Below are 23,910 nucleotides of genomic sequence, written 5' to 3' on the forward strand. Positions count from 1 at the left end.
ACCTTATTCTGGACAAAATAAGTGTAATTATATTTCATTATTCCCCCACATTTAGCTTATTATTTGTATCTCTTTTGTTAATGACTTGTAGTGTTTGCTCTAGGGATTAAAATATTAATCCTTAATTACTTAAAAACTATATTCAAGTTGTATTAAACTGCTTTCTGTGTAGTTTAAGTTACGTTCATAGAAGTAAAAAAATCAACAATAATGCTGCCAATTATTTATTCTGATCAATTTTTTCTCTTTTTTCATATATTTTTATACTTACTCTACATAATACATATCTATAGATATTTAATTTAGTTATCATTCAGAGAAAGATAAAGGAAAAAGATATTAACCTTCATTCATACCATTTTCTGTGCTTTATTTTCTTTGTGTAGATCTACATTAATGTCTAGTATCATTTTTTCCTACATGAGGATCTTCCGTTAAAACTTTTGGTAGTGCAGATCATCTGTAATTGAATTCTCTCAGTTCGTCTGAAAGACTGCTTATATTTCTCTAGTTTCTGAAATATTATATTTGAGAATATAGTATACTATTAATATATCAAATACTTTTTGAGAGAATCCTATATTGACAGTCCCTCCAACCCCAGTACATTAAAGATACTTCTCCTTTGTCTTTTAGCTTGCATAGTTTTTGACAAAAAAACTACTGTAATTCTTATTTTACAATTCTTTGTTTGAAATATATCCCTCCCACCATTTGAGAGCCTTCAAAATATATTTTCCCTTTGGTTTTGGTTTTGTGTAGAAAGATGTTTACTTTGTTGATTGTTGAGTGCTTTCAGAGCTTGTTGGATGTGTGTTTTTATGTATTTCATTGTGGAAAATTCTTGATCTCTATTTCTACATCTGTATATCTCTATCCTTGCTATCTCTAGTTCTGTCATCTCTGTCTCTGTCCCTACAATCTGTCTATCATCTATCTATCTATCTCCCTGAATTTTTTTTGTTGCCCTTTATTTCTCTTCTCCTTCAATTTCAGCTGTTAGTCCATTTGAATTGGTGTCATGGGACATATTCCTTAGATGCTCTGTTTTTATTTTTTAACTCTCTTACCCCACACTTTACCTCTTTCTTTTCAGTTTGGGTAATCTCTGTTCACATATATTCAACTGCAGTTATTCTTTTATTAGCTTGAAGATTCCATTAATTAGCTTATTGAAGTCATTCATCACCTCTGATCCTGTATTTTAATTCCTAGAGCTTTTAATTTTTCTTAGTTTCCTTCTTTATGCCAAAATTACACATCTCTTCAAACATGCTGTATACCTTATTCACTAAAGCCTTTGATATATTAATCATAGATGTTTATAAATGCTCTATCTAATAATTCCTACATCTCTTTTATAAATATGTCATTTTTAAATTGATTTTTCTCTTGATACTCTTGATAGGGTATTGTTTATTTCTTCCTTTGTGTAGCTCACAAATATCTGTAAAATGTCATATATCTTGCATAGGAAATCAGAGATTTATAAACATCATTTATGGCAGGAAATGGGCCTTTCTCATATTCTGTCTTGGGTGTGGAGGTTTAGTCAATTTTTTAAAAATTTAGTAGATTAAAATTATGTTTTTGCTATGATTGTTCTCACTGCTTCACTAGCTTTGTTTTCTTATGTTTAGGAAAAATATTGGTTTTCCAGAAAGTTTTTCTCAATGTCTGCTCTACCTTCATCTTTAAGTCTTCTCTTGGTTATTGCTAAATTCTTCCTCTAGCAAGAGACTGCTTACATATGACATGAATCTTGCTACTTTGGTGGTAGGAAGCAGGGTGAGTGGAGGTATGCTCTCTTTTTTTGTGTGTGGTTCAGCTTCAGTATTAGGCAGGCCCTGTATTCCTTTGTCGTGTGTGAATGAATTTATCAGTGATCTTTCCTCTTTTCAAACACTGTGAGACCTTTAGTAGGGTGACCTTAGGATATCTTTCTGATCCTTCTCAAGGGATAGAGGATTTTTATTTTCACTTCCCTTTCCCAGCCTTCAACATTTTTCTCCTATACATTAATAACAATGGATTTCTTGCCATTTTCCCAGCATCTAAAGGTTTGTACTTTATAGGGGAGACAAGTAAAAAATTCAAACTTAGGCTACATGATTTCTCTGAAGCAGCTTTTGTTTCCTTCATACAGCACTGAGCCACAAGAGAGGTATTCTTTGGTTCCTTGTCTTCCCTTCAGTGTTTCTCATGAACATACATTCAGGTCTGTGAAAAATAGTTTGTGAATATGTGCAAGTTTCCTTGAGACTTTCCCACACGGGAGTTCACCTATCTTAGGTTAGCCCATTATGGCAGATTGATATTGTTCATGAATTCCAAAAATAGATTTTGGTTTATGTTTGTAAATTGGTCTGTCCCTCCAGGCATATTAGATTATATTGGGTTCACAGGCTTCACTTTTACTTGATTAAAGAATAATTAAGGCTTTGGCTGGGCCACATCAGTAGGGCACTGAGTTCCTGCCCCTTGGTGGGTAGGGACTCACAGAAAGACTGCACTGCAGAGAAGGGAGTTTGAAGTTTTGAGCTCAGTCTCAGGAAGTAAACACACAGGAGAACGCAGAGCAGCTGAATCCGGAGAGAATCAAGCCCTGGGAAGAGAGACAGAGCCGTTCACTTGAGAGCCTACAGCTGACCTTGTGAAGATAGCAGAGCAGCTGAGCCTGGAGAGAGGCAAGCCCCGGGAAGAAAGGAATCCAGGAAGCTGAACCCTTGCAGACATCAGCAGTCATCTTGTCCCAACACATGGCAATAGACTTTGGTGAGGGAAGTAGCTTATGCTTTATGGCCTGGTTTCAGCTTTTATGTTTAGGCCTTTGATCCATTCATAGTTAGTTTTTATATACCGTGTGATATATGGGTTACACTTCATTCTTTTACAAGTGGATATCCTGTTTTCCCAGAAGAATTTGTTGAAGAGGTTATTTATTATTTCCCACTCTTAATACACTTGGCACCCTTGTCAAAAATTAGCTAGTCATGGAGGAATGGTTTAATTTATGAGTTTTCAATTCTATCCCATTGATTTATATGTCTATTTTTAGGCTAGTTCCACATGGTTTTGAATACTCTAGACTTGTAGTAAGTTTTGAAATTGGGAAGTGTGAAACCTTCACTTTTTTTTTTATATGGAAAGTATGTACATGAAAGTTACTCAGCTCCCTCTGGAACTGAGACCAGGGACTTGCACTGAGAATGCAGAGTGCCTCCACAATGAACTCATGAAGGGATAGAGGAAGAGCCAGCAAGGGCAGCAGAAAACTCTACGGCTTTTAAACTAATGTTTCTTTGATTTGTCTCACACTGCATTATTGCAATTCTATAACTGATTCCTGGTACTTTAAGAAAGATATTTCTACTAGTTCTTGCTGGTTGTTGAGAAATTTAGTAGGGGGATGGAACCCTGTAGCTATTCACTCTGCCATCCAGCTTGACATAGTAGAGAACTTAACTTTGAGAGTTCCAAAAATATATTACTGAATAAATGGGTAATCCAGAGGTGTAGATAATTCATTTTTTAAAATTGACTGTAAAGTTAACTGAGATGATGCCAGCACTTAATGGTTGTTTTGAGTTTCACCTGACCTGATGTAAAAAAGAACCCAGTATTTCGACCATTATTGGAACAAAATGATAAAGTGAAAATGGATAATGATAATCCTCTGATCAAGAAAAGAAAAGGGGCACCCCAGGAAATTCCTGTCCTCAGGAGATACCTGCATGTATAGTAAAGATCAAACCAGGTCACAGGTATTCTGGTTTTGGACATGTAAGGGAAAGCTGCCACTGCAAGGCTTTAGCACCCACACTGCCCAGAGATGTCATGGATTTTCATGATACCCTTTAGTTCTTTCTTCATGTTTTCCTTTATCTTATTGAATTTATGTAGGACGTTGACTTAACATCTTTTACTGATAACTCCAATGTCTGTTCTTCCACAAAGATGGTTTATGTGTCTCTATTTTGTTTCTTTGGGTAGGTCGTCTATTCCTGGTTTTCTATGTGTCTTATGATTTTTTGTTGAAATCCAGACATTGGATATTATAACGTTGTGACTGTGGTAGTCTGATTGCTTCCCAAACTGTTTTTGCAAAGCACAGATTTCTTATTGAGTCTGTTAGTGCAGTCTCTTTTCCTTTACCTAGTATTCAGCTAGTATTTTGGCAGAAATTTCCTTGAATGCCAGGAGAATTTTCAAGTGGCCTTTTTATAGAGTCAGCATTTGCTTATTTGCTATAAACTATTGCCTGTTTTCTAGCATTCTGAAAAAGGTGATTCTGATAGTGTTTGTTTCTTTTACAATGTTTCTGTGGGACGACAAGATTTGGAGCTTCCTGCTTAGTCATCTTATTAATATCCCTCAATCCTTATATTTTATTAATTAAGATTCTAAACAGTGTTTATAAGATTAAATCTTACAAACACTTTGAATGAGCTTTACATCATCAGCAATCATGTTATTGTATTTTGAATTGAATAGAATTTACACCAAAGAAAAATAAAATAATTATTTCAACCTCATAAGCAATTTTTAAAATTATTGTTTTCAGTTTATATACTCATTTCTTCGCTGAAAAAATAGCATATCAAAACATGCTGTGATCCATTGGTCTAATATGAATTACTGTTGAACAAGGCAGAGAAAAATTCCTTGGAATACTGTACTACTACAATTATGGTTCAAGGTAAGAATATACATTATTCTAGTCAGGATTTATTTTAAATGATTTATTTTAGATTTTTTTATTAAAATTAAAGTTATATCATTTTTATAACATTGACAAGTTAAAATTCAAGAGTTTCTCTTTCCTTTCAGTTACTAAAATATATTAAGAATATAATATCTGGAGATATTGTTCAACAGATAAGGTATTATTTTCTAGTTGTAGGCTCAGATTTTATATATTAAGAAACAGTATCTGATTTAATTTTGGAAACACAGGCAGGGTCAGTTTAAAAAGAGCTCTCATTTCTAGTCATCATTTATTCCAAGGAATATGCATACAGATTGTAAAAATATAAACTCAGACTTTATCATTTATTCCTGCAAAATTCATTTCATTCTAGAAAATGCATGTGGCTTTGGCATTACATTTCCTGTCAATAGCACCAACTCCATATTCTCCACTTTCCTGGTGACAGGCATTACTGGACTGGAGGCTGAACACATCTGGATCTCCATACCCTTCTTTACCATGTTCTTCATCACGTTGCTGGGCAATGCAACCATCATAGCAGTTATCTGGTGGGAGCAGTCCCTCCATATTCCCATGTACCTCTTCCTGGCCATGCTAGCTGCCTCTGATTTGGGTCTGTCCCTCTTCACCTTCCCCACAATGCTGAGGACCTTCTGGTTTGATGCTCGAGAGCTGACTCACTCCTTATGCTTCACCCAAATGTTCTTTATTCATACCTTCCAAGATTTTGAGTCTGCTGTCATACTGGCAATGGCCTTTGACCGATATGTCGCCATTTCCCGTCCCTTGCACTATACCTCCATCCTCACCAATGGTATAATTGTTAGGATAGGTTTGGCTATTATTGTACGAACTCTGACTGTACAGGTGCCCCTTCCCATCCTCTTAGGGAAACTGTGCTTCTGTCACTCCAATGTACTTTCTCATTCTTATTGCCTACATCCTGATATCATAAAACTCTCGTGTTCTAACACAAGGATTAACAGCATCTTTGGACTATTTGTGTTGCTCTCTACCATGGGACTTGATTTTATCCTCATTCTTTTTTCTTATGTGCTGATTCTGAAAACTGTACTGAGCATTGCATCACATGCTGGTCGCCTAAAGGCTCTCAACACCTGCATCTCCCACCTCTGTGCTGTGGTCCTCTTCTTCACACCCATGATCTGCCTGTCCATGCTGCACCGATTTGGCCCGAGGCTTCCCTCACACTTCTATGTGGTCATGGCCAACATGCATTTTTTCATTCCTCCTGTGATGAACCCCATTGTTTACGTGGTGAAAACCAAGCACATACGAGATAAAATTCTGAAACTGTTTGTCAGGAGAGAGTATGGAAAATTCCATATCACGTCTGTTACATAAATTTTGACAATAGATATAAATAAATCATTACTAACCCAACACTTCCATTTTAAAAGGTAGTTTTATGTCTATCTCTATGTTCATAAGGAGAAAAATAAGTAAAAGTTTTATTATGTTGTATTTTCACAACTTGTACAAGCTAAGTTGTGTTTTTTTTTAATTCCACTGTTGCTATTAATTTATCATGCAAATTTCCTTTTTCCAATAACTATTTAGTTCAGAGTGTGGAACCTATATTGCAAAACAAGACTTGTATTTTTATGTTTTTCTCTTCAGTTTTCCAGAAGGCAAATGTTCCATTATTTTTTGTGTCTTTTAAATTCAATAACTATATAACCTGTACATCTGCATTTAGATTTATTCTATATATCCACTGCCATCACTTCATGGCCTTGAACCATTCTTCATGCTCAATAAATTTGAGAATTTTAATAAAGCCACATAAATTGGATTAGTTATGACAAATACAAAGTAAAAGCCTTCATAATTTAATTAGTTGAAGTATTTGGTATAATTATTTATGATGAGAGCATTTAACAAAAAGAAGTTTTAAAATAAATAGTATACTTGTTTGTGTGACTGAAGCTAGAACTCAGATGATAGAAAAGTAATTTTCTAAAGTGCTACCAAAGCCAAAAAATTATTTTATGACTAAATATTTTCTTAGCCATGTGAGTAAGAATGGCATCCTTGATATACTCTCTAGAAGTACATTTTGTACTGTGGAAGTAAAATTACTTAACATCATACAAATAAATGAAGGTTATTGAATTATTTATGCCACAACTGAATATAGTATAAGTGTATGAAAGAAATCATGTAGAGACTAATCTATGTCCTCTACTAAATTATATGATTTATGTGACACCAAAAAAGCACAGGTGTCTTCAGCCAAATTTAACACAATGGTATGTTGCCATGTTTAAAATCTATAATTCATGAATTGGTTTCCCATTAACTCATATTATATATATACAGTTATATATCATATTATAATATGCACATCATACCTTTCCATATTTTTATTTACTTGTGAGCCACAGTTAATATCGTTGTCCACACTGTCATTTTATCATAACCATTGAGTTTTCTATTTATCAGTGGACCCATTTGTAGGCTACTGATCAGACAAGCTTTTCTTTGATACTTTCTTCTTCAAAACAATGCTACATTCCCATGTATTAGAGCCATATTTATAATGTACTATATATAAACCCTTTAGGTGCGAAGAATATAAAATTATTTTCCTGGATTACACTATAATATATATTGGAGACAAAAGGAAACCTTCGGATGAAGCTCTTGACAAGGTTTTTGTTTCCCCACTTAACTGTCATAAATATCATCAACTTTTTAATCTTTGTTCTTATAGTATTCATCATCATTACGTTCAGTATCACCACTATCAGCATTGAAACTAACTCATCTGATAAAATCATGTCTAAATTATTTATTTTCAATGTTGGGTGCTATAGATGATCTGTGGAAGAGCTGCCAAAGTATATTAAATAATTTTGGTGTCCAAGATATTTTCACGTTTGAAATTTATTAAAAAAGAGATTAGTTTCAAAATGAGAGCTTTCCAAACAGAAATAGAATGCTTAGTGAAACAAACAGTTCACTGATACTCTAAATTCCACAAAGACTCCAATTGGATGGCTTTATGCTTTATAAATATGTGTCAAAATTGATTTGTTAAGCACAAAAACAACAACAACAACAAAAAAGAAAGAAGTAAGAAAGAAGAGAAGATACTATGCTTTTGTTATGAGGTTGGAGGAATGAGGCCCTGAGCTAAAGAATACAGATGACATCTAGAAGCTGGAAAAGGCAAGAAAAAAATATTTTTTCCCAGAGTTTCCAGAAGGAATTCAAATCCCTGACACTTTGATTTTAGTCCCAGAAGATTCATTTTTAACATTTTACTCCAGAATTTAAGATACTATTCTTTTTTTGTTTGTTTTAAGCCCTGAAATTTGTAATAATGTGTTATGGCAGCAATAGGTAACAAATATACCTTCCTTATAAAAAATGAAATTACTGTAGTTACTTGACTGGAATTAATTTTCTCCAGACACTCCTACTCCAATAGCTACTTTGCCAGTGTTTCAAATATGTTTAATGTGCTCTCTTCATAAAATAAGCTCTTACCAAATGGCCACTGTTAAGAATTTAATCTATTTTTGACTTTCGGCGCATCAAGCCACTTGAAATATATGTACTCATTGTTTCAAATTTCTCCCTCTTGTCAAATTTGTTTTTTGAGCTTTTCATAGTGGACTTTTAAACATATGAAAAAACTTCCTGGTAATAAATGTGTAGTTTAACAATTGTTGCAAAATGAGCATCCATGTAAATACTACCTAAGTAAAGAAACAGTAAATCATCAGCACCCAGAATTCCCCAGAACTCTTTCCTGAAATTAATCTCACCATTCCCACTACGTCATACCACTCATCTGATTTTTACATAGATCATTTCCTTGATTTTCATTACATTATCACTATTTAATTATGCATTCTCAAACAATAGTTTAACTGCAATTAAATTGAACTGAAAATTTTTCCTCTTCAACCCTAATGCAATCAAATTATGTTCAAACTATTTCATTGAAATTATGTGGACACATGTTTCCAATGAACTCTAAATTATGAAATCCAATAGACTATATTGTGTACTTATCACAGGACCTCCCATCAATATTTGACATTACTGACCACTCATTTACTCTTAACTCTCTGTGCTTTCTTGGTCTCTCTTACACCTCTCTTTCCAGTTATCCTTAGATATCATTGGCTCATTCTATTTGTTGCATTTGCTAGATTCAGTTCCAATGCCAAACTTCTGAAAATGGATTTTGCCCTGTTTTCATATTGTTGTAGAATTTGAGAGAAGTTCAATTATTTGAGTATAGAGAGGCCAGGACTCAGGAATGATTTTGAGAATGAAAAATGGTTTATTGAAGGCTGGCTGGACTCGGGAACTTTCTGTTTCAATCCCGAGCCCAGAACAAGATTTTTTAGTCCCTTTTATACAGAGAGGAAAGGCCAAATGGTCCTTTTGTTTCAGTTCTCAATAGGCTTGAATTAGCATATATTTCCACATCTTAGGTAAGCTTTTAGCATGGACCTCAGGCATTCGATAAGCTTTTAGCATATTTTGTTTGCATTTCCCCTAAATACTTAAAGTTTATAGACCTTGCATTGTTAAACTGTTTCCTGCTCACCAAGGGCAGGACTGCAGCCTTTTATCATCCCACACTCACAAGTCACAAATAGTTTAGGTTATCTCTGAAGAGACAAAGAGCCTCCCACCCATAGCCCACATCAATATTTCCCTGATGACGATTCCCCAATGTGTAACCCAAACTCAATGTCTCTCCTAAGCTCCAGACAGGTTCCCATTTCACTCCTGAAAACTTAACAGGTCCAATTGGAACTTATCGCCTCCCACTCCTCATCTGCTACTCATGCCTGCTCTCACTTTCGTGTCCTGCATTTCTGTAAATGGCACCTCCCGTTACTTGCATATCCCAGCCAGATATCTGAACAATGCCTGACATATTCCTGATTCTCTCCCACTAACAATTTCCCATCTGTCCCCAATATTATAGATTCAATTTCGTAAACATTTTTCCTATCATTCCCCTCTTTTATATCACCACTGTCCCTGCCTCAATTTAGGACTTATGAAGTGGAAACATTTCCCATTCTGCTGATTGACATCCTTGCCTTTATTTTCAGACAGCTTCAAACAGAATTGAAAATAGCTTTGCAAAATCTAAATCTGATTAGTTTACACACTTGTGCAAGCATTTCCACTGTGCCTCTTCGCTTATAGGTTAAAGTCTATGTGCCCAACTACCACTATTAATCCTAAATGGTGTTTTATTTCTATCTTGAATGTTTATCTATGATTATATATCATGCTGTGAAACAAATGAAGAACTCCTTAAGCAATAAATCTGTTTACTGCTGTTTCTTTAGCAAGTTGTCCCAAATTGTTCCAACTATACTGTCTTCAAAAAGTACCCTCCTACACCTAAAGGGCCACTCTTGTTTTGAAATGATAATTGTAAACTTGACTGTTATTTTCTTAGTCACCAGTGATCAGAATTACTATTATTTCTCCTTAGAAGCTAGTCGTATTTCAGGCAAGTTTAATGAAAATATTTCTTTGTCTATGTTGAGTGGGAACATTACATATTCTTGAAAATTCATAAGACGCTGCTACAACAAATGACTTTATGCAACAGATCTGTTTTACTCTGCTCCTGGTTATCTCTATAGCCATGTTGGTGACCCTTGACCAAGCTCTGAGAACTAAACCCCTGCAAGGGCCACATAGTTACTGAAAATTGTTATTGTTATATATGCTCAAAACAGGGGATCAAGATTAATCAGGCTGGTAGAATGTGCAAAGTTAACATGAAATGCATTATATTTAGCTGGTGACTGGTTTGTGTTCTGCACCATGGCTGGTCACATGACAGATTTCTATCAATGTGACCAACTCTGGACTCCAAAACTCAAATGGTCTTCCCTGGATAAAGACATCTTTCATGTGTCTCTGAGGTTTGCAGCTAGAGAGAGAACTGCATCCTGTGTGACCTTTGCAAAGAGAGGGAAAATACCTGGAATCCTGAATTTGATCACTCTAACCTTTGCCTATGTATATGTATTCCCTGCTGCTCCTGCCCAGTGTCCTTTGATATATTAAATCTTAGCCATGTGTATTACTTTACATTGAGTTGTGTGGGTACTACTAATGAATTGCTTAATCAGAAAGTGGTCATGGTACTCACTACCCTGCTCTCCACCACCCACCCAGAAAGTGCCAGTGCCTCATTCTTCATTTCATCCCTATCCCACTTCCCTATTTCATTCCTGTCCAGCTGAACAAACTTACTGGAGATATAATTGGTATCTTATTTCACTCTCTTCTCAGCTTCAGAACAAAATTCAGGTTCATTTCATATGCTCCAGATGGAGAATTTTTAATCTTTTTTCCCTCATAATCATTCCTTAGAAAATATGAAGAACTTACTTTGAGGAGGGAAAGGGAGGGCATGAGTTTATTCTATAGTAATAAACAGTGAGGAATGATTTATCTTGAATGATATCTACTAATATTATCACTCATGGAAAGAGTGCTTTAGAAATTACACTCCCACCTCCAACATATTTACAATCTAAGAGAAAACTGCTATCTTGGACAGGGTGGGGCGGGCCTGTGTTTGGAGGGGATAAAGGATTGCATTCTCAGAGATATAAAGGTGATGCAGGGTGTTTCTGAGGCAGGATAAGCTAGGGTCTTTGGAGTCACATATATCTGTAAGAGGTTATGGAAGTCAGGCTTGGAACAGAGGAAAACAAGCCTGAATCTGAACTAGTTCCATGTACTAAGTTTATGCCATGTATCTTTCCAGAGACCTAGCAAAGACTCATAATGATTAGCAACAATCAGCTCTGCCTGAAGCACATATATTTAAAACTATTCTTAAATCCTAAAGCACTGGGACTGGGAGTGAGCCTCTGGGAGACCCAAAAGTAATGCTTTATAAACCTGCCTGCTTGACATTATGCTCAAGGCAGGAAGCCTCATGAGGCCCCACATGTACCACCATCCACAAAGCTTGTGTCCCTGTCCTGAGGTGTGGTGAGTGATGCAGACCTTTTAAGCTGGGATAGATCAGATCATAAAGACTTTTTCATAGCCTTTGTGGAAGGTGTACCTGGAATGGAAATCATGGGATGTCCCATATTTGGATTAAAACTCTATGTGGCTCTCTGAGGCAGAAAGATCACTTGATGGAGGTATATAGCACCTTTGCTTTTTTATGTGATACATTCCATAGTTTTGAGAAACAATACTTGACTTTTCTTCCATCACTCAACATGCAATTCTTGCCCTTAGAGTTTAAGATCAGCTGCATGTCAAACTACATTTATATATGACACTTATTAGATAAATTATAAATAATTGGTATAAGAAAGAAAAGGAGAAGAGGGAGGGAAGAGGAAGGAAGGGAGGGAGGAAGGGAGCATGGAAGGAAGGAAGGATGGAAGGAAGGGAGCGAGGGAGGAAGCATGGATCATTGTGATATGATTTCTAATTCTCACACAACAAAGTAATAGAGGTAACCACAAATATTTACAAATAAGGCTCCTAGGATGAAGAACTAAATGGAATTCTTGTCTTGAAAGTAACAGTTTAAGGGACTGATAATATTTAGCTTAGGATATAGAGTCAATTTTAAAAGCATAATAAGTCTGTGTTTGATCTCTGAAGGAAATGATATGACTTAACCTACGTAGTATCATTTCTTTCCTTGCTTTTAAAATCACACTGTGATCAACAGCCTAGAGGTAAACCTTGCCAGAGGAAGGTTGATGGGTTAGTCTACTCTTTCTTCCCCTGTAACTCTGTAATCAATATCCAGAGAGAGTTTTTGTCAAAGCAATGCAGAAAACTTCTGAGAGCCACTCACACTAACTTTCTTTAAATGTGTACCTACAGAAAAAAACCAGTTCTACAAGGTTTCTACTCCCTTTTTCTATTAAGAATCTTTTCTCAAATCTCATAGGCTTTCCTCTGCTCTTTGTCTTCCTTATAAGTGGCTATGATTCTTCTTCCTCTCCCACTTATCCTTTCATTGCTGCCAACATTTGCTCACTGTCTGATTACTATACTTGTTCCAATTCTGACGCCTTTGCTGACCCTCCACGGAATTTCTACTCTAGGTTTTCCTTAGATCAGTGATTAATGTGGAATGTGGATTGTAGATTTTTAAGACTTTAAGAGCAAAACTAGGACCACCTGGTAGAAAAAGATGAGAATAAAATGCAGAATGTTCTCTCAGTCACCATGCCTCATAGTGGATTTCCCAGGAATATTTTGAAGTTTCCATTGTTGAAAAAATTTCTCTAAGATGCTGAGAAAAGCATAAAGCCATTCAATATGGACTGTAGAGACATGAACAAATATATCATATCTATGACTTGATATCTAAGTCAGATTTCTCACAACTATATGTACTCAAATTTCACCCTTTACTCTCTTCTCTAATATGTGTCCTTAAAGGTACCCAGGATCCTTCTTAGAAAGATGAGATGCAGAGGGTAGGATGCAAATGAACCATCAGGACCTTTTATCTGTTTCATGTTCAGTGCTCTCCTGAGGTACTTTGTGAACATACTAATTGGAGCCATAATTACCAGAATACTGTAAGTAAAACTTAAACACAATAGGCATTATGGCCTGCTCCCATGGAGAGATAATATGTAATGTATTACAAACCTGAACCTTAAAACTATTAATTACAACTCAAAATTCTTATGCTTAAATAAAACATTAATTAATATTAACTGCTGTACTTTTATCCTGTTCTAAATATATTCCTAGTAATTATAATGATATCTTTTCTGTTTTGGATCAGGTACAAAAGTACATTAGACAGGTTAAATTCCTGGTAACTTCATTTGCTAAATAGTTAATAAACATGTCTATAAAATAAAGTGTCAGTCTGAGCAGAAAACAAGGGGACCACTAGTGGCTTGCAGGTAGCCAGTTAATTGGTGCCAGGCTCAGTCACCCTACTACTCTACTCTACTGTGTAGCAAAATAAAGCTTGCTTGCTAGTGATGGGTCACCTATTGAACTGTCAAAATTACCAGAAATTATTCAATTAAAACCAAAATGCAAAAAACTTTATTCTGTAGTTCTGATCACTCCTACAGCTAAAAAACCTAAGGGAATTTCCAACTTGGTGCACTAATCCTGAATGAAACCATCTGCCCAAAAGATGCCAATTCACCAGAAGCACCTGACGGAGCACATGAGTGCCAGTCATTAACAGCCTGAAATGTGTCTTCAGAACAAAGCTAAGTACCTAATACTGTTATCTATTACAATTTCTCTCTGAAAATAAATAACTTTATATATATATACTCTTCTCCACTACCTTTTATTTTATTTTATTTTATTTTTTCAAATAACAACTGCAATTTTTAATAATGAAAACAATTTGCCATTCCAGAAACAATTTTAGGGGGGAAAAAAATCTTCCCTATAAAAAATAAAATTAAACTCATCAAAATTATAAATATTACAATTTTTTACTTCTGCAGTTTAAAATGCTCCCACACAATACTACCCTCTTAGTTAACGTCTTTCCTGTACCATCACATATTGAAGAGAAAACAGCATTCCAGCAAAGCTTAGAGAGTTTAACATAAGAACTTGTAAAATTATTTTTTTAAATCTTTCTTTGGCCTTAGTGGCCTTTTTTTTTTTTTTCTCACTAAAAATGCTGCTGCAGTAACCAGTGTTCGGAAGAGAGCATCAGTCTTCCAAGAACCGTGAATGGACAGAATTTCAATACAGCTAGTTTTCCAAATCACAACTTGTAGTGCACATGACAGTGAGTGAGGTTCTGGGTAACAAAGATGAGGATGCCTACTTTAGACAAGCTAATTCAAGTAAAAAAAAAAAAAATTCACAGATACCCATAGAATACTTTGGGTTCCAACAGTGTCTTAGTCTGAGAAACAAATACTTCACAAATATAAACTTACAGTTGAACTAGGGTGGGTAAATAAAAGACCAGGTGGTTGATAACAGGATACTCCAACCCAAGCCAAGCCATAGCCTGAATAGTAAAACCATGATAAAAATCATGAAAACATTCCCTGAATGATAAAGTGTTGGGTGACAATGTCACTAAAGCCTCATCAAAGCACTAAAAAGAAATTACATGCAAAATTAATCAAGATGTGCCATATATATTTTATAGCTAATTCTACCATTTTTCCCCCCTCACTTTTCTTAAAAACTTAGGAAGATATGATTTGTCTCAGAACTTGTGTGGCACAGCATAAGCAATGCTTAAATCTGCCTCCTACAGGATGGGTATTCTTTGAAAAGTCAGAAGAGAGATGCAACAGAAGGCAACAGTTCACACAAGAGGCAAAGAACTGAAGCACCTTGGAATTTCAAAAAGAATCCATTAGGTGTCACCAACGCGTTAACAATTCCTTGGGAATTTATAAACAAAAAATATCTAGACTAAAAATAGACTTACTTAAGGCCTCTCTGGAACCACAGCATAACTTTCTCACTGTTCTCAGATAAATGGCTGCAGAAAATGAGGTTAGTTAACTTGATTTAGGGAAGGCATCTATTGCACATGCATTTCTTTGGTTGGTAGAAACATGCACTTCTGTTAAAATAAATATTTCCATAAAGACCCCTGTTGTGTGGTCAGCTAGGCACGTACTTCCCTACCTTTTTTGCTACACTCCTACTTACAGTCAAGGAATCCTTCAGAACCAAGGATCTGTTGGTATTTCTTTAATCAATATCCCTGTTCTACATCATTAAGAACCAACATCAATTTATAAAAGGGCAAAGGAAAATAAGAGGGAAAGGGAAGGGAAGAAAAGAGAGAAAAAAACAAGGGAGGCAGGAATGAAAAAAATGATTGTCACAAAAGTTTTCTGAGTCCTTAACCTGATAAATCTCCTAGCTTAACAATCAAGAGGAAAACAGCTGCTCCCAACCCTTACCCCTCACCCAAGTGTCTCTGTAATCTTGCAAACCACCTTGGGAAAAACCGTAACCTAACGGCAAACAGTCACAAGTCCTTAGGAACTCATCCACCTCTCTAGAGAAGCTACACCAGAAGAACTTCCACTCCACAAGGGCAGAATCGGGGGGCAAGGAGCTCAACCTAAGAAGTCAGATCAGCTGCCTGGAAGGCCCACCTCTAGCCACATGTGTAAGATCCACCTGCCTGATGCCTGAATTCTCCTTATCAGCTCCAGAGCTGATGCGCTCCTCCTCTAGGCTTAGCCCCTACCTTCCTTGGCTATGTTCCCACATTCTACCCACTAAGAAAGTAAACAATCCTAAAATGGGCCCCACAACTCAAAACTGAATGCATTTACTTGTTTACAGATATACTTCTCTCCTCTACCATAAACTTACTACGTAAGCCATGTGCTCTGGGTCCTCAGAGCTCTCCACTTCTACTCAGGCCTTCTTCCCAACTTGCTCTTTACTTTCTCTGCCCAACGCCTACAAAATCCTTCACAAAGTCCTCAGAGTTCCTAGTTTCCTGTGCCTTTTGGTTCACATGGATGGTTTCCTTTGACATTAATAACAAAACAAAACAAAAAAACAGGTAGTTTCAACATAGAGCAAGTATTCAAATAGATAACTTGTTAAGCTTTTAAAAAATCATTTGCACATCCTTAAGCTTAACATCATCATATAATTAAAATAACTAAAAAAAGGGGGGGGGGCAGGGAAGGGGAAACAGGATTCATGCTTCAAAGCACTCTAGAAGGCTGCCTGTTGATTACCGAGGTTCACAGCTTGCCGAGAGGTAACACTGCAGGGCTGTAACTTAACAAGCTTGCAGAGGCTCTTACACAGGATACAAGATGCAGGACGCTGTGTGACCTGGTTTTGGAAACTAAATCTAGAGAGAGAGAAGACCCTTGCATCATGGGGCAAGAAAACAGCCCTCCCACGAGAGAGACGCTTGCTGCTGTTGTATACATGGGTTGAGCATGTTCCACGCACTCCGAAAAGCCTGCCCGGGAGGCTGTGAGCCCACACTTTAATCAGGTTTCCACACCTCGCTGAGGGCTTCTTCAAGCTTGTGCCTGTAGGCCGTATAGCGCTTCTGTAGGTTCTGCAGCTGCTCATCTTCTTCCTTGTCCAGGATGCGCAAGAAATTCTGTAGTTCTGGAAGGCTGAAGGCTTCCCACTCTCCAACATCATGTTCACGAAGAACAAAACTAAGTGTATCCGTCCTTGGCCCTGCTACCAGACGTAGATGGAGCGGGTGCTCCCGGTCTGAGAGCTTGCAGGCATAGACTTGATCTTCCCTGTGGCAACGCTTATAAAGTGCGAACTTGGCAGGGCTATCGGTCACGAGAAACTTCTTGAGCAGGGCCTCGATCACTTCCCTGACCGTGTTTGTGCTGCTGATATGAAGTGTGTTCATACAACCATTGCTACTGGGAGTGAGTTTTCCAGGGTTCTGAGAAGGCTGTGGAGGTTTGCAGAGTTCCATCTGGACTTTAATGAAGCCAGTGTAAATCCCATTTGAATTCAAGGTCATCTTCAATTTGTCTGTGACTGCTAAATTGTATTTATGAACTTTCTCTTTGATTTCCTCTTTGGTCAGGTAATTGTGGGTTTCCTTCTCTTTCTCTTCATCTTGCTGGCCCGCGCGCGGCTTGCCCTGGGGTGCTCTCCTGAAGAAGGAGGTTCTTCTTCAGGAAGTAGAAGTCCTCGGAGTCCTCCTCCAGGCTGCTGTAACCGCTGCTCATGCTGCTGGTGCCGTCGCGCGCGGGCGGCCTCCCCCGGGCGCAGGCGGCCAGGCAGGGGGGCGCCGCGCCCTCCCGCCCCGCGAGGTTCCCCGCGCTCGGCCCCGAGACGCCGGCGGCAGTCCCCCCGCAGCTGCGGCTCTGCCCGGCTGCACCCTTCCACCCGCCAGCCCACCGCCCGCTCCAGGCGCGGCTCGGGCCCTCGGGCGCCCCGCTCCACTACCTTTTAAAAAGGGTGCCATCTTTATAGGCACCAAACCTTGTCTACCTCTGTAATTGAACTTCATTTTAAAAAAAACAACAAAAAAAAACAGGTATTCCAAAAATTTTAATTAAGTTTGTTTCTTTCAGAACGAACCTCTTATTAACCATATGAAAACTTTATCTAGCTTTGTACAGAATGCCTGATCCATCTTCCTCCAGTCAAAATAAAATAACAAAGTTTTTACATCTTGTTAGGTAAGGACTACAACCCATGGCCAGCAGGAAGTAGTTACAGAAAAGAGATCATCTCCCTTCGGCATCCCTTTAAGATTTAAGGTGTAAACTCTCTAAGGGTAAAATAAAATTAATAGATGGATCTGGCGCTTAGCAAGAAATCCATGTAAGCAGGAATAACTCCCAGAATGACTGCTAGGGGGCCCCATCCTCAAGATTCTATTGTCCAGAATGAGAACTTCTGAAAACAGGATAAACCCCAGATGTTACCCAGGAACTGTTTCTTTGGGCTCTCACTAGGAAATTGATAAGTGGGATAATCAACCAAAACAATGAACAGCCACCCACCTCATAATTCCAACAATAATTAGGCCAAAGTTTAGCAAGATAAGCTGGCATAAATGGGGAAAATGATGTAGGCTGTGGATGGGGGGCTATTCATCTCTTCGTAGATAACCTGAGCTGTATGTGTCCTGAGCTGCTCATATGGGACAGTGAGAACTGCATTCCTGCCCTCGGTAACCATGGCAAAACTCCCATCCCAGAAAAATTGTTTAGCAATGCAAACTCTATAAACTTTAAATATTCAGGGAAATGCAAAGCAAATGTGCTAAAAGCTTACATGGAATGTATGAAGTCCATGCTAAAAGCTTACCTAGGATGTGGAAGATATATATTAACTCAAGCTTATTGATCACTGAAACAAACAACCATTTGGCCCTTCCTCTGTATAAAAAGAACTCAAAAAACTTGTTCGGAGCTCGGATTTTGAATGCGAAGCCCCGAGCCCAACCAGTCATAAATAAATCCTTTTCCTTCTCAAAATTATTCCTGAGTCCTGGCCTTTCTGTACACAAATAGTTGAACCTCTCTTGACTTCTACAACATAACAGCCAAAAAACACCATTATTTTTTATGGGCATTAGGGAACACAAATTGCATTTTGTGTAGAGGCAAGATTGGTATTTAGTATAAGAGGGCCATCTTGTAAGATTAACTGCAAAGATATCTTACAAAAACCATAATTTAAGCATAAAGTGAGGATGAATCCTGTAAATTGCACATAAGGAATATCTAAAAAGCTATCAGTGACGTGCACTCTAATGGGGATGTGTTGCAATGGGGAAAGACAGTTTGTATTCTACATGATTCATTGTTTTCTGATTGACAGTCAATAATTTTCAGCATGGGAAGTCATGGATGTCAAGAGAAGGATTTCAGGATAAATTCAGATGGGTGAACAGGAGTAGGTGACTGCCTAGATCTCTTTGAAATAAGAGGACCTGTAATTTCAAACTCCAAGAGGACATGGAGGCACATATATAATTAATTTTGAAACTAAACATTACATGTGAAAACTATCTGTATGAGTTTACATGTCCAATCACTGAGTAGCATCATAATAAGAATCTTATTTTACTATCTTATCTTTGCAATCACCTTGTCTCACTTCTCTAACTACTCAAAAATTAATGAGTTTGGAGACTCTATTTGCCTACATGATGTATAAACTCTCACATACACATAAACACATACATATCCATTCATGAAAATATCATTACTATTACTCATAGCCCTTATCATTAAATTGTTGTAGTGATGCGAACTATGGGTGGGAGGCTCTTTGTCTCTTCGGAGATAACCTTAACCTAAGCTGTCTGTCCTGACTTGTGGGTGTGGGATGGTGAGAGGCTGCAGCCCTGCCCTTGGTAACCATAACAATGACTCCAGTCCCAGGAAACAGTTTATCAATGCAAACTCTATAAATTTTAAATCTCCAGGGAAAATGCAAACCAAATGTGCTAAAAGCTTATCTAGAATGTATGAAGTCCATGCTAAAAGCTTACCTAGGATGTGGAAGATATATGCTAATTCAAACCTATTGAGCACTGAAACAAAAAATGATTTAGCCCTTCCCCTGTATAAAAGGAGCTCAAAATTCTTGTTCAGGGCTCAGGTTTGCAACAGAAAGCTCCCGAGTCTGGCCAGCAGTCAATAAACCATTTTTCTGTCTCAAAATTATTCCTACAACAGTAGAAGTTGAGAGAGGTTCAACTATTTGTGTATGAAAAGGCCAGGACTCATAATAATTTTGGGAAGGAAAAAGGAATTTATTTATGGCTGGCCAGACTCGAGAGCTTTCTGTTCAAAACCTGAGCCCTGAACAAGATTTTTGAGTTCTTTTTATACAGAGGAAGGGCCAATGGTTTTTTGTTTCAGTGCCCAATAAGCTTAAATTAACATTCAAGGTAAGCTTTTAGCATGGACTTCATACATTCTAGGTAAGCTTTTAGCACATTTGGTTTGCATTCCCCTGAATATTTAAAGTCTACAGAGTTTGCATTGCTGAACTGTTTTTCCTGGACTGGAGTTGTTGCCATGGTTACCAAGGGCAGGAATGCAGTTCTCACTGTCCCATATGCACAGCTCAGAACACATAGAGCTCAGGTTATCAATGAAGAGATGAACAGCCTCCCACCCATAGCCTACATCAAATCATTACTTAAAAAGATAGTGAGTGAACTTATATCACCAGTTCCTGAAAGGAGACCAGGTTTCTCTCAAAGAAATATGGAAAACCATAATGCTAAAAGTACATTCAATTTCCTGGGAGGAACTATTTTAGACTGACTGAGATCACGAATTTCAAAAGAATTTATTAAACATGATATGTTAGTAACTATTGGGGAAGTATTTTTCCTGGACATATATTTACTTCTAATTAAGAGTCAAATATGGACTCTTTTTTAAGATCAATTCACTTTTTAGTGATGAAGGAAATTCTTTTAGTGTACTAAAAAACTGTTGATCACATTTTTTTCCTACTGCTGGAACTTGGCATTTCTTCTTTTATTTTCATTATAGTAGACTTAGCAGTTGGCACATGGTGATTCCAGCATTACTAATTTACCTAATGTTAATCTGGAAGAGCTATCTATATTATTGTTGTCAAAGGAGTCTTTATTTTGGTTATAGCAGTTACATCTATAGTATTTTGTATGGATTTTTCCTTCCTATTGTGTTCTAATATTTATTTTTCAAATTTTATATTTAATTTGGCTCTCAGAAATTTATTTTAATGTACTATATAAGCTCAGATTCTGAAGGGAGTTTCTGTTTTTCAAATATTAGATATTTTTTCTACTGCTACTTTTTCCCATTTGTCTGTAATGTTTCCTTTATTATGTATCCCAAAATTCTACATGCTACAGTTGCATTCAGGAATAATTATGAATTAATTTTCCCAATACTACTGTTTCCTCTATGGAGGTATTAAAATATGCTTCTCACAAATATCTTTAAGTAGATTTTTAATTATTTTATTGCACTGACACAAAAAGATAAATTTTTAAATTTTGAGGTTGGATTATGTATTGAGCCAAGTTTTTAACAGGAAGGAAGAAAACCTCCTTGTGATTAAATAATAGATTTTATAGTGCTTAGTAGCTTTCTTCTGTATTTCATATATAGTGTATATATTAAGTATGTGTGTGTATGATGTTGCAGCAAATTAATCAACCAAGATTTCAGGGAAGAAGAAGATGCCTGATTGTGAAGGAGGAAAGTATCTTAAGAACAAATACACAGAATAAAAAATATACTAATAAAAAAAGAAACAAAAGAATAAAAACTGTTCACTGTGAATGATGTGTTTGGAGAATTTGCCAGGTATGTGGTTTTTCTATAATAGATAAGTATCTACGTACAGGCATGGAAAAGATGAATAGTTGGATTTGCATAAGACTAAGATTTTGCCAAGTAGATGTCACCAAATATATATGTGTCACAAGGTATTGTATAGTACTATAAAGATAGACATTTCAATCAATGTACATAGAATGCAAGCCAAATAAATTTGGGAGGAAATTATTCCATTATAACATTGTAATTGTATTTCTTTCAAGATTATAAAATTTATCCATTAATTTAAATTTGTATCAACCAATAAATGTAGAAGTTGTCCCCAATGAGATAAAATCATTCTCATTACAGTCACCCTTGTATGCCTATATCCATGAAGAGACTGGATTTTAAAAATCAGCACAATCATATTCTAATAGCATAGTGTTAGAGGTTTGCAATAATTAAGCTGTACCTCAGTTTCCTCTGATATGCATTGGTAAAAAGGTAATCTCCTCCCCAGTGTGGCACTTTCCTACAGGTTAAACAAAGGAACCCTGCAGAGAAGGGAATAAAGGAAATTGAGATCTTCACCATCTGCATATCAGAGGGAGATGGAAAGCTTTACTACCTCTCTCTGCATATCAGACGGAGACAGCCACAGAAACCTTCACTATTTACTAACCCTTTTAAAACCTTACAGATCAAAAGAAACATTTGCTACTGCAGCATTCCAAGAAGCCATAGACTCCCTCAACCACCTCCCAATACCTCACTTGAACCCTCAACCTCCCTCCCACTATCATTTCCCTGCCTAGGAAAGTTCTATATAAATTCAAATCCCCCCTTCCAGGAGTGGGCTGAAGTCTCTCTTCAGACTCCCACCATGCTGATGGGGGGCTGAAGTCTGTTCTTCAGACCCCCTCTGTTGGGAGAGCTTCTCAATAAATTCTTTGCTTATGGTCAGTCTCCATGTCCCTGTAAGAGCCATATTTTCTCCAACACATAGAATATTTGAATATAAGCTGCTATAATGACTTGCTCCTTGTGCTCATGCTGTAAAGGGTGCAAAATCTTATTAACACTAGTGTGACTAGATGGTAGCTAAGGTGATCCCTGGTGTTCCGTACCCATCACTGCCCATGTCTTTGTGTAACCCCTCTCCTTGAGTGTGGTCAACCTGTGACTTGCTTCTAACCTAGACCACGGAACAAATACACCGCACGGGTGATGTGGTCATTTCCTCCATTTTAGCAGATTAGAGGGAAAAATACTTCTTCAAGCCTTGATGTGATAAAGCGCCATTTTGAGAAGCCCATGTGGCTAAGAACTGTCCCTGACTTTATAAACTATTGTCTCCCCTAGGAAATGAGATTGGCCTCCAGTCACAGCAAGTAAAAAACCTACATCCTCCCTTGTGGCCACAGGATATGAATTTTGACAACAATCTGACAAATTTCAGAATAATAATCTTCTCCAATAGAGCCTGCAGGTGAAAATGCAGCCTGGCCAGCACAATGATTGAAGCCTTGCTAGACCCAGAGCAGAGAACAGAAATAAAGATTTGAGTGAGCTCCTGAACCAGAGAAACTGACAAAATAAGTGTGTGTTGTTTTAAGTGACTGAGTGTGTGATAATTGTTGCACATCCTATAAAAGTAACCAACACACACATAAAATATTTGAAAGTGTAGGAATAAAATGTTATTTTTAACTCATGTATTTAGAATTATTTATTTATTTACTTACTTATAACTCACTTTGTATTTAAATATTTCTATCAATTATAAATCATCTATCTTCTGCAAAAATACATTGTAAATATACAATCAGAAAAATACATTTGGAAAGCATGTGCATATTAAGAGTGTGAAAGAAACTTTTGCACACATATTTATACTCAAATATTTAAATGCAAAAGCAATAAAATATTGTTATAGCTTATCTCTGATTCATTTTTATTTAACTTTGTTCTAGTTTTACAAATCTTCTATTTCCTTCAAATGATGTTTTAAAAGTACAATCAGGAAAGTATGTTTGGAAAGCATGAGCATAATTCACCAATTTTTTATATTTTTTATACATTGATGGACTTCATTAGTGTTCCTTTTAGATTCCTGTGCTAATTAACTTTAATATTAGGTTTTTGCTTTAGATATTCCTCAACAGAAATGCAAAAAGAAATCAAAAGCATTTATCTGAGAGCACTTTAAATACAAAGTACACTATATGTATATTATGCAAGAAATTAAGCAACAATTTGTTAAAAAGTATCAAATACCCAAAACCAAAAAGCATGATATGTGTTTATGTTCAGAGTTTCTAGAATTAAAAGCAAAGTAACATTAAGATTCTGTGCCTTATACTTGACTGCCTTACTGGGCAATGGCACCATATTTGTGGTGATTAGGGTGGACCAATCATTTCATGAACTCAC

At 36.7% G+C, this 23,910-nt stretch overlaps 1 protein-coding gene and 1 pseudogene across 1 annotated transcript; one reads left to right on the forward strand and one right to left on the reverse strand.

Moving 5' to 3' along the window:
- The first annotated feature begins 5,011 nt into the window (after positions 1-5,011).
- On the forward strand, positions 5,012-6,076 carry LOC101413453 (olfactory receptor 51G2-like). Its single transcript, XM_004471744.2, has one exon. It carries the CDS (start codon positions 5,012-5,014, stop codon positions 6,074-6,076), a length of 1,065 nt encoding a protein of 354 aa, XP_004471801.2.
- Positions 6,077-14,357: 8,281 nt separating this feature from the next.
- On the reverse strand, positions 14,358-17,495 carry LOC131280078 (ras association domain-containing protein 3 pseudogene; annotated as a pseudogene).
- Positions 17,496-23,910: the final 6,415 nt, after the last annotated feature.

The sequence above is a fragment of the Dasypus novemcinctus genome, chromosome 10 (assembly GCF_030445035.2).
Source record: "Dasypus novemcinctus isolate mDasNov1 chromosome 10, mDasNov1.1.hap2, whole genome shotgun sequence".
NCBI classification, from domain to species: domain Eukaryota; kingdom Metazoa; phylum Chordata; class Mammalia; order Cingulata; family Dasypodidae; genus Dasypus; species Dasypus novemcinctus.

What these genes read in the sequence shown, in the direction of transcription:
- LOC101413453 (XM_004471744.2), top strand. Translation starts at nt 5,012, where the DNA reads ATGCATACAGATTGTAAAAATATAAACTCAGACTTTATCATTTATTCC.